This window comes from Chelonoidis abingdonii, chromosome 3 (genome assembly GCF_003597395.2).
Source record: "Chelonoidis abingdonii isolate Lonesome George chromosome 3, CheloAbing_2.0, whole genome shotgun sequence".
NCBI lineage: Eukaryota > Metazoa > Chordata > Testudines > Testudinidae > Chelonoidis > Chelonoidis abingdonii.
In genome coordinates this window covers 15,739,584-15,754,863 of record NC_133771.1, presented here as the reverse complement: position 1 = coordinate 15,754,863, position 15,280 = coordinate 15,739,584, and the positions used below count along the sequence as shown (strand labels likewise).

The following is a 15,280-nucleotide window of genomic DNA, read 5'->3' as shown; positions in this document are numbered from 1 at the left end:
AAAACCTTGTGCTATTAATTTTTTTATTATTATTTTTTTAAATTCTCAAACATTACCAGGCTGTTCCTGTGCTATTATTGCTGTGTGTGCAATCATCAGAGGTCACCAATCCTTTCATGGTCAATGTTGCTGAAGCAAACGGTCCCTATTCCCATCTGAGTAGTTAGGTTCATTGTGTAATGGTTGAGATTTAAGTCCCCTCGTACTGTTTTTGTTTTCTGCCAACTAATACTGTAGAGGAAAATGTAAGTATTTCTAGAGGGCTAGGAGTTAATTGGAAGCATTTTCTGATGTTTCAAGGGGACATCATAACTTAATTCTTTTGTGCATCCTTCCTCCAGGCAGATTACAGCTCATAGAATTTATGTGGTGAACCAAGATATTTTTCTGAATAAGATGACATGTATTTCCTTAATTCATTCTTTTTAGATAACTTGCTAGATAATCTATAATGTAGATAAATGATTGCACAATTGCAATTCACCTAACACAAGGAAATAAAGAATAAGAGGAGAGGGCCAGGGACATTTAAGTGGAGAGAGGAGGAGGACCAACCAAAGGAGATGCTGTAAGTATCACCCAAGAGGCAAAAGGAGGATAAGGACAGGGCATAGTCATGGAAGCCAAAGCAAGACACGATATTCAAAAGGAAGTTATGATCGACAGTGTCAAAAGCAACTGAGAAGTCCAAGGGAATGAAGGTGGAGGAAAGACCCTGACGTTGGCCGGAAAAGACTCTTGGACACCTCAGTGATTATGGTTCAGTGGAGTAAAGAAGGCAGCTCCTGACTGGAGAGGATCCTGAGTGCAGCTGGAGGAAAAGAATTTCAGGTAGCTTTTGTGAACAGCAGGTTCAGGGATTTTGAGAGTGAAAAGAAGAGAGGAAAGAAGGCAGTGATTGAAGAGGGAGGTGGAGTTAAACGTTGGCTTTCTCAGGGTGGTGGTGATCAGATCATGCTTGAATTGTGAGGGGAAGGAGCCAGAGGAGAGGCTGAGGGGAAAAGAAAAGGAGATTGAGCATGGGGATTAGGAGCCAGGAGAGAATGGGATCACTAGGGCAGGGAGATAGGTTTCAGTAGGAAAGTGGATAGGAAACCTGGATATCGGTGGTGGAGTGAGGGAAGATTGTAGCATACCTTGTCTGTCTGTGCCTAAATGAGGCCAGCAAGATCCTGTGCTGGGAGGGAGAAGGGTTTATCAGGGAGTGAAATATTACAAGTAAGTGACAGCTTTAATGTGGGAACCTGAAACATGAACCTGTCTCACTGCGCAACTGTCGAACAAACACCAGAGCTGTGCAAATAACTGACTTTTTGGTTCCCTGACTGTACTGAAAACTTGGGAAGGGGGACTGTTTTGGGTCATACACAACATTTCATTCAATCCAAAAAGAAACATTTAATGAAAAGTTGTTTCAAATTGAAAAATCAAAACACTTTTTGTTAGGGCTGTTGATTAATCGCAGTTAACTCATGCGACTAACTAAAAAAAATTACTTGTGATTAAAAAAATTAATCGCAATTAATTGCAGTTTTAATCACACTGTTAAACAATAGAATACCAATTAAAATGTATTAAATATTTTGTGTTTTTCTACATTTTCATATATACTGTATTCTGTGTTGTAACTGAAATTAAAGTGTATTTTTTATTACAAATATTTGCACTGTAAAAATGATAAACTAAAGAAATGGTATTTTTCAATTCAAGTCATACAAGTACTGTAGTGCAATCTTTGTCTTGGAAGTGCAACGTACAAATGTAGATTTTTTTTGTTATATGATTGCACTCAAAAACAAAACAATGTAAAACTTCAGAGCTTACAACTCCATTCAGTCCTACTTCTTGTTCAGCCAATTGATAAGACAAACAAGTTTGTTTAAATTTATGGGAGATAATTCTGCCATCCTCTTATTTACAATATCATCAGAAAGTAAGAACAGGCATCTGCATGATACTTTTATAGCTGGCATTGCAAGGTATTTACGTGCCAGATATGCTAAACATTCATATGCCTCTTCATGCTTTGGGCACCATTACAAAGGACATGCTTCCATGCTGATGACGCTCATTAAAAAAATGTGTTAATTAAATTTCTGACTGAATTCCTTGGAGGAGAATATGTCCCCTGCTCTGTTTTACCTTCATTCTGCCATATAGTTTGTTATAGCAGTCTCAGATGATGACCCAGCACGTTGTTCATTTTAAGAACACTTTCACTGCAGATTTGACAAAATGCAAAGAAGGTACCAATGTGAGATTTCTAAAGATAGCTATGGCACTCGACCCAAGTTTTAAGAATCTGAAGTGAATTCCAAAATTTGAGAGGGACGAGGTGTGGAGCATGCTTTCAGAAGTCGTAAAAGAGCAACACTCCAATGTGGAAACCATAGAACCTGAACCACCAAAAGAGAAAATCAACCTTCTGCTGGTGGCATCTGACTCAGATGATGAAAATGAACGTGCGTCGGTCTGAACTGATTTGGATTGTTATCAAGCAGAACCCATCATCAGCATGGTCGCTGGTTGAAGCATGAAAGGATATGTGAATCTTTAGCGCACGTGGCACTTAAATATCTTGCAACTCTGGTTACAGCTAGGGTGACCAGACAGCAAGTGTGAAAAATTGGGATGGGTGGTGGGGGGTAATAGGAGCCTATATAAGAGAGACCCAAAAATCCGGACTGTCTCTATAAAATTGGGACATCTGGTCACCCTAGTTACAACAGTACCATGCGAATGCCTGTTCTCACTTTCAGGTGACATTGTTAACAATAAGCGGGGAGCGTTATCTCCTGCAAATGTAACCAAACTTGTTTGTCTGAGTGACTGGGTGAAAAAGAAGTAGGGCTGAGTGAACTTGCAGGCTCTAAAATTTTACATTGTTTTATTTTGAATGCAGGTTTTTTTGTATACAATTCTATATCTGTAAGTTCAACTTTCATGATAAAGAGATTGCACCACAGTACTTGTATGAGGTGAATTGAAAAATACCATTTCTTTTGTGTTTTTTTTACAGTGCAAATACTTGTAATCAAAAATAAAGTGAGCATTGTACACTTTGTGTTCTGTGTTATAACTGAAATCAATATACTTGAAAATGCAGAAAACATCCAAAAATATTTAAATAAATGGGATTCTTTTGTTTAACAGTGCAATTAATCACGATTACTTTTTTAAATGTGGGAATTAATTGTGGGGGTTTTTAATCGCTTGACAGCCCTACTTTTTGTTTTTAAAATGTCAAAATGAATTTTTTTTTAATTTTGTGACTGAAACAATTCTGTGAATTTGATACAAATCACGAAATGTTTTGGTCTTCCCAAATATACATTATTTGGGTAAAAAAGTTTTCACAGAATTTTCCCCCACTTTAATATATCAGCTAAACTCATCTTTTCACAAAAAAACATGAAATTCTATTCAGGACAGAATGTGCTGTCTGCTCTTACCTTTACTTTGGGTGTGTATGAAGTGCGTGTTAAAACTCACAGGTTTGGCTGGAAGAATTAGTAAATAAATGGATGGCCCTTCCAAAAACACAGGATCTGAGAGTATAGAGGTCTCATTAACTCTTCTAGTGCCTAAGGCTGATTAGATTGGCCTGCCTCCTGTACTGTATTTAAAGTATTTGGGCCAGTCTAATTCTTGCCTTCTAAAAATAAATAGTTCACATTAAAGTTGAAACAACAACTCTAATCCAGCCCTGGGGCAATCAGGTGCAGCTCTGTTGCAATCCATGGAGTTGCTCCCACTTGCACTGGAGCTGAATTTGGTCCAGTATGTTTTAATAAAGATTTAAAGCATAATCCCCACTTTGAGGATTTAGAAGAGAGTTTTTGAAACTAAAAACACATTTCTTCCAAATGAGTCATGGTCGCAGGCTGTGGTGTTGTCAGTTTCCCCTCACACCTGAGTACTAAGTAATGTACTAAATGGGGCAGATTTATAATAGTCAGCTTCCTTAGGGATTGTTTCAGTCCTTCATTTCAGACATACCTGTTAACTGAATCTCCTTGATGAACAAGAGGTTAACCTTTAGTCCTCTTGAATTAGATGCATAGGAAGACTGGAGGAGGAGGAAAATGCCTTTGGGAAGTTAGACTTCAACACCCAGAATGAGTGGGGTGAACATCAATGTGGGGAGATTCTCATTTCTCATTCTGATCAGATTAATTTATTTTGGTAAATATTGAGGTAGAGACCTTGCTGACTGCCATTGTGTTTTTCTGCGGAGTCATCACACTATCTGACAGTATCTTTTATATTTCTAATTTTAAATCCTAACTAGTTTATCCTCTGTGTTTGGAGAGAGCCTAGCATATTTTGGCACTACCACAATCTAAATAATCAGCAAGTGTAAACTGGCATAGCTCCCATTTTCGTTAGGTCTGTAAACCTAACTTGGACTACGAGATTATCACCAAAACACCAATTTATATCAGCTGGGGATTTGGGCCATGATTTTTGGCCTGATGGTGTCCCTTTAAAAAGTGGGAAGATCTGTCGTCTTCATCCTTTATTTATTACCTTGGTATCTGAGCTATTAATAGTACCTTGGTAGTATTCTTTTGAAAGACCTAAGTAACAATTAAAAGTAGCACCAGATTCTATTTTTATAAAAGTCCTGTTGATTGTACATGACTGTGTTCCAATAACTTAGTTATATTGGCCTCATTTTCAGTCCAGCCTTAACAAGACTTCCATATTTTGGTCCACGATTTTGTAGGCATTAAAAATTGTGAATACAAAATTGTATCCATTATTATTTGTGGGCATAACTGAGTTTCTGTCAGTGGATCCCACTCTAGGTATGCAGGAACCACATGCATGCAACACTGGATTTTTCTTGGCTATCGGTGTCCATCGGGGCTGTGCATGCACTCTGTGCTTCATTTCCCTCTTACCGCCCATGGCCAGGTGTCCAACCCCCTAGTTCTTAGCTCGGGCTAAACTCTGAAAAATTATGAATTTCTTCAGACCCACTTCTGAGCTTTGATTTTTGACTTCAGTAAACTGAGTAGTCATTGGAAATACAGTTCAGAGGTGCTCTGATTGACTCCAGATCAGCAAGAGCTTACCTACCAGAGGTCAGGTTCTTATCCGTTCACTCAGTGGTGCTTAACCTACAAGTGAAACCAGCAATGACAGTGTGTCTATATCTGGGGCTATTAGGCCATACGTCAGTGTGCATATGTGACATGCCACTTGCCATACTTCTCCTGTAAGCTTTATACTTGTGGCTGAGATCCATGTATGCCCCATCCAGGCATCATATGAGCAAATGCGATGAAGACTCATCTCAAGTATTGCAAGAGCTGGCTTGGTGGTTAGACATGAACACGAGGAGAAAGGTGACATTTTTAGTCCCCCTTCCTTCAGATAATGTTTATCATGGACACACCAGGGACAAGCTGAGGGGCCCACCTGAAACACCTCCAAATGCAAGGCACATGGGCTTGGGACAATTTGAAGCTACATATGAATGTCTTGAAAATAAGGATTATCAGGCTAGCCCTATACAACATTCTTGCCCATTCTGCAAAATTCTGAGGTACAAATTCTGACAGACAACATGTTGGCAATTCATTAGGTAAACAAACAAGGAGGTGTGTGATTATCCCCTCTGCCTGGAAGCCATTAAGTTTCATATCATCAACATGAGGTGACCCCACAAGCTCTATATCTTCCAGAGATCAGCAATTACCTAGCAGACTTTCTGAGCAGAATCGTGCTAACCAAACAGGAGTGGTTACTACAGAAATCCATCCTAGACCAGATATTCCATCAGTCGTGGACTCCCATCAAATTTGTTCATCACAGAGGATACCACCAAGTGCTGGAACTTTTATTCCAGAGGAGGCATGAGCTCAGGCTCTCTGCTGGATGCCTTCCTCCTTTGATGGTCTTGAACTCCTGTATGCATTCCCACCAATTCCTCTGATTCCTAGGATAATATCCAAAGTCATATAGGATAATGCCTCAGTCATCATGATGGCCCCATACTGGCCAAGACAGTTTTGATTATTAGATCTGCTGCAAATGTCTCAGCAGCATCCTATACACCTTCCAACTTGCCTGACATAGAACCCCAGAACCACAGTCAGATATCTCACCCAGGCCCAAGACGCTGCATCTGATGGCCGGATGTTGGCTGGTTGAGCAACACTGACAGAGACTGCTCCCCACCATGCCAGAAAATTCTTAAGCAGAACAGGAAACGTTCCACCAGGAAAACTTAATCCTCCAAATGGATAAGATTTATCTATGTGCGCAACTCAGATAATATTGAGTCAGTGGAGTCTCTGATACCAAAGATCTTAGACCATATCCTGCTCCAAAAACATGTGGGGCTAGTGCTTAACTCTCTTGAAGTCTACCTTTCTATAGTATTGGCATGTTACGCTCCAGTACAGTCACACTCAGTCTTCTCACATCCTATGGTATTCAGGGGCTTTCTTCATGCTTGCTCTCCAGTCAGAGACCTAACTTCATCATGAGCCACAGTGTCATCCTTCTAAAGCTTACGAAGACTTCTGTTGAACTGCTCTGGGACTACTCAATATACCTGTCAAGCTGTCAGGAGTGGCTTCATAGCCTGAGTACCAACCTCGGGGCAGACTGTTAAGAAGCAGGGCACACCCACCAAACTGGTTGTGAGTTCTATACTTCGATTTCACCAACCTAGCATCAAGTGTGAACTCCTCAGCACTGTAACAGCCCAACCATGGAGTCCCATATAGTCAGCTTGGTTAATCCAGTTTGTCTCGCTTCACCTAAAAGCTTAACTTTGTGATAAATCATCTCTTACACCAAAAATCACCATAATATTGCAGTTACTCCCAGTCCCAAAGGTCCAGTCACTTTCCCAGGTCAATTACACTTTAGATCTTACAAAGACAATGCTTGTAGCCAGTCCTATAATAAACTAACTAAAGGAAATAGAAGTTATTTACAAAGTTAAAGGAGGTAAAAATATACACACAAGTCTTAAGTTCTAAAAGCTGATAGAAGCTTCTATAATAAGTAAGCTTTATATGTCCTTTACAGCTACCCCGGCCAAGCACTGCAGAACTTTTGCTTATGCTTTAGTAATCCTTGCCCCTCCGAGTCCAAGCAGCATAAAGATAGTTTATTCTTGTCAGGGATTTTTATTCCCTTCCCCCAGAGTTCAAGCTGATGGAATGAGTCCACCTGCACGTCTCCTCTTCTTTGGTGTGGTGGGGTGCAATCAACGATGTCTTTTCTCCTCTGATTTCTACAATGGTTTGTCTCGGGTCTATGGGCCTTCTTTTGTTGGGCAGGAGCTACACCTGTGGCAAACCAGTATTTCATACTTGTTAATGCTTCTCTCCTGTGGCTTATAGTTTGAGTGAACACTTAAATATTACCATATAACGCGATACAGATATAAGTGAGATTAATGCATGCGGTAACTCATAAAGCATTTCATAAAGTCCGAAACATTAAATACATTTTATAAACCTAATACCTAGTTTAACAATAGTAACACAGAGATGAGCCAGGCCTGTTTCCAGCTCTGCATTTGTTAGTGGTCAGTTGAGGCCTAGGGGCCTTGACATGAGCTGGCACCTGGTCTGCCAGCATCACAATACCACCTTACCATCAAGATAGATATTCTCATGGCCATTACATCAGCATGGACAGTCAGCAAGTTCCAAGCTTTTATATCTGGATTGTTTTACACATCCTTCCAAAGGGACAAGAGGGTGGTGAAACTGTACCCCAAAGTCATCCCTAAGGTGGAGTTGGAATTTCACCTGAACCAATCCATTACCCTTTCAGTCATCTTCTTGAAACTGTACTCAATGGCAGGAGAAAAGAAGCTCCATATTCTGTATGTCTCCAGAGCCTTTATGTATTATCTCAGTAGGACTAAATGTTTTGGGTTCTCTCCCCATCTCTTCTCGGCTATATCTGGTGCCTTGAAAGGCTGTCTTGTCATAGAGAATCCTTGAAGTGGCTCATGCAGTGTATTTCCACCTGCTATCAGCTGGCTGGCGACCTCTCTCTCCAAATGTCAAGGCACTTTCCACCAGGGCACAGGTACTATCTTCCACACACTTCAGATACATGCTGATCTCTCAGATCTACAAGGCAGCAATGCAGCATCACCTGCTAACTTTTGTTAAGCATTATGTATTTGACCTGGCAGCCAAATTGGAGACCACGTTCAGGACAGCAGTACTTTAATCTCTGTTTGAGTGATGCAGCTGAACTTCAGGGGAGGGATACTGCTTGCCTGTCACCTACAGTGGCATCCACACTGACAAATATTTGAAGAAGAAAAATACTCATCACTAACTGTTCTTTGAGATGGTGTAGTCAGTTTGCACCCCACAACCAGCCCTCCATTCCTTCTTTTCAGAGTCCTCAGCCACACAGGCTTTGCACTGTAAGGGAACTGTGGGAGGATTGTAGCAGCCCCCTGCCCTTTATGGCCTTATGCAAGAGCACAGGGAGGCACTGGCAGCATGGATAGCCCTGATGGATACTGCTAATCAAGAAAAATCTGGTGTCATGTGCATGAGGTGCTTGTGTTCCTACAGTAAGATCCACACTGCCTACGGCATCTCCGAGGATCTCAGTTATTGTAGGGCAATTAACTGCTCTTCACTTGGACACCTTCAGAATCCATTTATGGGAGCACTGAATCCTGATTCGTTCAAGTGACATTAATTGCTGCTGCAGTTACTTGTGCCAGAGGCCTCTGAATGTTTGTCCCAGGGTCTATAGTTATTTCCACATCTCTTTTTCAGTGGAAAGAAACCTTTGGGGAGGAATTTGAGCATAAAAGAATGTGGCATCTGAACTGGGATTATTACCTTTTAAGAGGCCAGTGAATGTGAGTTACTGTATGTCGTGTGATAAGAAATGGCCCAGCTTTGTGTGTGCACTGCACCACTGAGCTCTTTGCAGCTGACAGTGACCAATGTGCCCCTCAGTGCTGGTTGGCAGCATTGACGTCAGCCCATAGCTGAGAAATTAGCTGCAGCCTGCAGGGAAAAGAGGCAAAGCAAAACCATATAATTTCTCCATACAGCATGACCAAACTGTTTCTCTTTTTTACATTTTAGCTTCTCAGCGAGGTCCATAGTGCTTTACTCAATCTGGAGCCAGAAAAAAGTTTTCCAAAAATAGAGAAGTTTAATGTCAGCATTAATGGGATCACAGCAATAAAATATCTCTTGCAGCAAGAAGCCAAGTTTATAGGAGTTATTCACTGTCTTGATTGTAAAGTTGCCTCCCACCTCCAGATAAAAATGCTTCCTGTCCTCTAATCCTAGGCCTATAAACCTCACTGGGATGAACAGCAAACCAGCACGAACACCATGCTTTACTTGTAGCAGGTGCAGAGCTACCTGGAATGATAGGGGCCCAACCCTGCAACCTTTTATTCAAAAAGGTGTGTGTAAAGAATCATGTGAATGAAGATTTTGGGGATCAGGCTCAGTAATTTATAAAACTTGGCAGGGAACCATCTTTTGGTTCTGTTTATATAGGCTCTAGTACAATGACGTCTTGGTTCATGACTAGGACTACTAGGCAAAATACAAATAAGTAGTAATAATCATTTAGTCTATAGCAAATAGGATTTTGGGTTTCCATCTTATCTAGCTATATGGTGCCTTGCCCTCCTCCTAGAGTATTTGTAGTAAATTTGCACTGGTCACTCTTAACTCAAAGCAGTCATATAAAGCATAGTTTGTCAAAGACATAGTAGTGTTTACCAGTAGCTAATCATGGTGTTTGTCAGAGTCTTAATAAGCCAATTTGTCAAACTTAAATAAAGTGCACTGGTGCTTGCAGGCATAAAAGATGGAAATGACCTATTCCAATAGGTCATCTAATCTGCCCCTGCCAGGCCAGGATTGTTCCTTTCAACACATTTTCTAGTGCTTTCTCCAGTTGAGTTTCAGCTGCCAAGCCATGAGACTTCCCCTGCTTCCTTGGGGAGACCAGGCCAGTGTCTCACAGATCTCACCGTTGAAAATTTTTCCTGTTATTCTTCTTAAATTTACTTTTTTCTTAATTCCATCCCATTATTCTTAGCTTCAGCCCCATGGTACCACACTGAACAGAGGCAGCGTTGTTCAGGAGATGGTGCACAGGACTTGGAGCTAGGAATTACTGAGTTCTGAGCCTGGCTCTTACTCTGAGGCTGTGGGCAAGTCGTTTCACTTCCCAGCTCCATCTCCACCTCCACAACACTGACCTCCTTCACAGGGGAACTTGGAGGGTTAAGTAATGAATGTGCACGAAGCACTTAGAAAATCCAAAGTGCTGCATAAGTGTGTAACCCATTGCTGAGTGTGGTGCAGGTCCCACTCCATGCCTGCTCTGCAGAGGATATGAGTGTGTTACAGCTACTTCTGAAGAGCACTAGCTCAGGCTATAGCTGCTCATGCTTTTAGCTCTAGAGATCTCTGGTTCAATCTCCTACATGTCAGCCAAAATGACGACTGTCAGAAGTGCTAAGTAGATGCTGTGCCTACATTCAGTGCTGAAGGGTATTTAGAGATGTTTATAGCTGGAACTGTTATCAGTGATAAACAAACCCTCTCCCTCACAGCCTACCAATGAAGTAGCTAGAGAAATTAGAGATGGGACCAAGCTGCAGTATGTGTAACTGGATCTGAATGATCCCAGAGTCTAAAGAAGTTTGGGCCTGGGGTGCTGAGGTTTGGCCCATTTTAGATACAAGGGGCAACCATGAAGTTTGAGTCCAGCTCTGAACTCTCTGTTGATAGAGGGTTTAGGAAGTGTGGTTTTGAGCTTGGCCCATCTCCATGACACTAGGCTACCCTTATCTCGCCCCTTACACATACATTTAAGCCTTGTCTACACTGTGATTTCAGCCACGAGTGTGGCTGCACTAGTGGGAAATCCTAGCATAGACACTAATGCAACTTGTTTTTAACTAGTCCAGATTATCCTGGATTCCACCCTTAGGCCTTGTCTACACTTAGGAATAGCCTTGCGTAGTAACCAGTCGCCAGCTTTCGGTGTAGTTGCAGGGGTGCTGACCTCTATGGGTAGAAAGGGGCATGCAGGAATAAACCTCTATTAGCTCTGTCCAAGCAAACTCCTGTGTGTTTTTGTCTATGCCTAAAGCTCAGCCATGATGCAGCTACATGGATTGCTGAATTAGGGCTATTCCTGGAGACAGACAAGGCCAGAGTCAATGTTTGGCTCTCCCATGCTGGTGACCTTTGACCTAACCTGACTTATTCCTGCTTCTAGGGGAGAAGTATGAGCTGCATGCAGGGACAGAGTCCACCCCGAGCGTGGTGGTGCACGTCTGCGACAGCGACACAGAGGAAGATGAGGACCCAAAGAATTCTCCAAAGCCAAAAATTATTCAAACCCGGCGCCCTGGCCTGCCTCCTCCTGTGTCTAACTGAGCCTCTCCAGCGGAAGCAGCACTTCTCTCCTCCAGCATGGCTCTTTGTTTTTCTGTTTGCTATGTTTTGTTGAAGGGCAGCCATTGCCTCTTGGGTAATGGGACATCTAGCTCATTGAAATCCCTTCTCTGTACTCAAGCCTGTCTAACACAAGGGCTAGGAAAAAGTTCTTTGTACATGTAACCATATCACCTGCCATCGAGTGTGATAGATCTTGTGAAAGGGGCTAGAATAGGCTGGGAAGAGGGGAGGGAGTTTAGTTTGAGGGTTTTTCATAGCATTGCACATTGTAATGATAGCAAAACCAGAAGCATCGCTTAGTAAACTAATGATGGGCAAATAGGCTGATGTTGGGATTAACATTCAGACTAGCAGAACATTCTTCTCTGCTCCCCTTTCCACAGGATCCCACTCCCCTCCCCACCCCCCCACTACTCCCCAGCAGACCTGGGTCTCCCACTTGTCCCTCATTCTTACCTGGTGTCATCTTGTGAGGTAGCAGCTTAGTGGTCTTTAACCCCTTCACCTCCACTTACTAAGCATTTATCTTGTGGGAGGCAACTTCTGTAGGAGACAAGACGTTTTCTGCATGTTTTAGTTACAGCCAGAGGACTGAAACACTCTTGTTGCCTGACTGCTGCTGAATACATTGGCCCTTTAAATGTGGGGCTGACAAACCCTGGAGTGCATTGGGCTGAAAGAGGAGGCAGGATTTGGCGAAGGGGGAGGTGTCCTTCATTCCTTTGTCCTCCAGTGATAGGGAGCCAGGCTGCTAGCAGTGGGGGAAATCCTCACATTCCGTCCCAGTAGGAGGGCAAGGATGTTACTTCTCTTTTCCTGCACCCCTGAGGTCGGTGAAGAAGCTAACTTCCCATTACACTGGGATTCATTACTGCCTCATGGTAGCAGTGATGGACAGAAGTTTCCAGTGGTATGCTGGATAGCCCTGATACTCCAGCTATTTGCAAATATTTGCCTATCCCTAATAATCAGCACTCCCCCTCCCCCTTTGCTCGATATGTTTTAAGGTCCATATTAGCTGTATGTAGTATTCTGCGCCTCCCCCCGCCCCCCTGTCCCCCGGCCAAATAAAACAGGACCACACTTAAACTTGAACTTAGACTGCATGGAATTTACTCTCCTGTCTCACTCCTACATGTCCCTGTCACTCATAACATGCACAGGATTACTGACATTTTTGTGCGTTCATTGTGGCTGGTAGCAGAAAGTACTTAGATATTTGGATTTTCTCCCTGGGCAGATCATCTCTGTTAATTATTCTCATGCACGCTCACCGTTTTGAGAAAGTGCTTTCTAGAGATCTAAGCCTTGCTCTCACAAAGGCACGTGAGCTTAACTTGACACATGTGAGTAGTTCCATTGAAATGAATGTTATGAAAGTGAAGCGTATGCATAGGGCTTTGCAGGATTGGGGCATAAGCAAATGAGCTGCCGTTCTGTCCCACCCCTTGAGATGGCACTGAGGGGTTCCATGTTTAAACTCTCAGTGCCTTTCCGATCAAATTTGCTCCTTTTACAAGTAAAAAGAGAGGTGTTTTTTTTTCTTTTTTTTTTTTTACTTCTCAACCCTGCAAGGTCAACCTGAGATCTGAAAGTCAAGCTAGGTTCTGTAATAAAACCTTGTTAGGAAGTTTCTGAAAATTACAGTGGCAGAATCTTTATTAACAATAAGGATACGCATGCTTCAGTGGACTCTAGCTTGTTCTCCCCTTGCTGTATTGATTCAGCAATACTGAGAGAAAGAAAAACACCTAATCTTGTCACTAAAATCAACAGAAACTTCTCAATGCCCATTGGGAGAACAGAGCTGTGGGTGTAAGAATGAGCCATTTTTACAGAGTTCCTTTTCTGACCATCACCATTCTTTAATATTCCCACTGAGAACTAGAGCCTTGCTTCTGCATAACTCTTATGGTGGTGATTCTCAGTGCAGTGTGGACACCACTTAGCATACATTCACATTTACCTTCAACAAGCATGTTCAATGCAGCAGAGACCTAGCTTAAATGAGACTTGACTTTAACAGTTTTATGGGATTGAGACAGAGGGCCTTCTTTAAAAAGAAAAAAAAAAGCTTTTCAGCTATTTTCACATTATTACTTTCTGACAATGCTTTCAGAATGATTTAAAGAATGATATTCTTCTTATTTTAAATCACCTTCCACCCTGGAACTATAATATGACCATTCCGGCTGAAAATGGTACATCAGGCAAGCTATAGTATTTAAGGAGAACAAATCCCCTCCTATTTCATGTGTCACTGCATAGATAAAAAGCTATTTCGTTGTCACGATCTCTTGGCTTTAAACAGTTAATTATGAATAATATTTTTATATGAGGTTTAAACGTAACATTTCCTGAATAAAACCGTCACTTTGAGATGGCAGAGATTTGGGGGCCAGATCCTCAGCTGCTGTAAATCTGTGTAGCTCCATTTACACCAGCTGAGGATCTGGTCTTTTATGTACAAAAATCAAACAATGAGGAATAAGGAACCCAAACCTAGTCCCCACATCGAAGCAAAATCAGACTTTTGGGGGTTTGGGGCCGGGTCCAAACTATGCAACTTCGGCCCAACTCAGATTAAAAATCCTATTGTGACTGAAGCATCAGTTTTAGTTTAATGGTCACTTCTGTCTTATTGTCTCAAAGTGCATTATGGGGCATGCACACAAGGGATACTTAAAGACAGGCATAGTTAGTTGACTATGTTAGGTCCTAAAAAGAGTGGAGCTATAGGGTACTATGCAGGAGGGTGTGGGAAATAGCTTCATTGTCCAAACTACAGAAAGAAAAACACAGTTGAAAGACTGAGACAACCCAAGGAAATCCTAGTATGGCTGCAATCAGCATTTATAAATCACTATGTGAAAGGACAATACTTCTGATATTATAGATTAACCTCTGTAGTATAAAAATAACATTTGAGAACCTGGCAAACCAGCTTTGTAGCTCACCAGCAGCCTAAGCCTGACTAGTAATGGAAAACAGGCTTCCTCAAAAAGGGCTGACCACTCTGAAAAGTAAATTTTCTACATAAATTCAGTAGTCCAGATCCTGTGGCCCTGCTGACTTCAATGGGAGTTTTGTCTATGTAAGGTCGGCAAACTCGGCTGCTATGACTTTCCCTCGCTGTATGAGGATTTGCAACACCAAAAGCAGATTCTGCTTTATAAGAGCACTATAAATCAGGACTAACTTCACTGGCTTCACTGGAGTTACCCCTGATTCACACCAGTGTAAGTGATGACAGAATTTGGCCCTGATTCTTTAAATTTGCTTTTCAAATGGGTGCTGAGACACTATTGAAATACTTTTCTAGAGGTGAAATGGCACCCTCTAGTGGATATACATTGCTCACGCCTCTGGCTAGAAATGGAGCAGAGCAAATGAAGTTTACAATTGCTACTACTAGTGTCCCCTCTACCCTGTTTGTCCTCCCCTTTCTTCTCTGAATTTAGACTTTTTCATACTTTGCATACGGTGACTTTTGTAAACGTATTTGTGCATTTAACTTCCTTAAACTCAAAGCAGAGTGCTCAAACATTTCAAAAATAAATAGCAGTCAATGTCAAAAGTAACAGTATTGCAATGGGACCCCCATGCCCTTGTGGGGACCCACTGTCATCACTAGAACGGCATACTAGCCGATCCCATGGCAGGATTGCCTCCCTCCAAAACACCCTGCTATAATATCTGAGCTAAGTGGATCAGTACTTTAAAAAAAAAAAAAAAACAGCAACCTTGAATAGGGTTAAAATGTGTCCTGTGGGTAAACTACAACACTGCTCTTTCACATTTATTTGCTCTCAGATTGGCTAGTTCTCTTTTCA

At 41.9% G+C, this 15,280-nt stretch overlaps 1 protein-coding gene across 2 annotated transcripts in view; it reads left to right on the top strand.

Moving 5' to 3' along the window:
* RCAN2 (regulator of calcineurin 2) overlaps nt 1-12,505 on the top strand; it is a 199,247-nt gene extending 186,742 nt beyond the window's left edge. For both annotated transcript variants that reach the window (XM_075063623.1, XM_075063624.1), the window contains exon 4: nt 11,266-12,505. In XM_075063623.1, the coding sequence (XP_074919724.1) occupies nt 11,266-11,426 (161 nt within the window). In that variant the 3' untranslated portion in view covers nt 11,427-12,505. The remainder of the gene's footprint in view (nt 1-11,265) is intronic.
* The last annotated feature ends 2,775 nt before the right edge of the window (nt 12,506-15,280 follow it).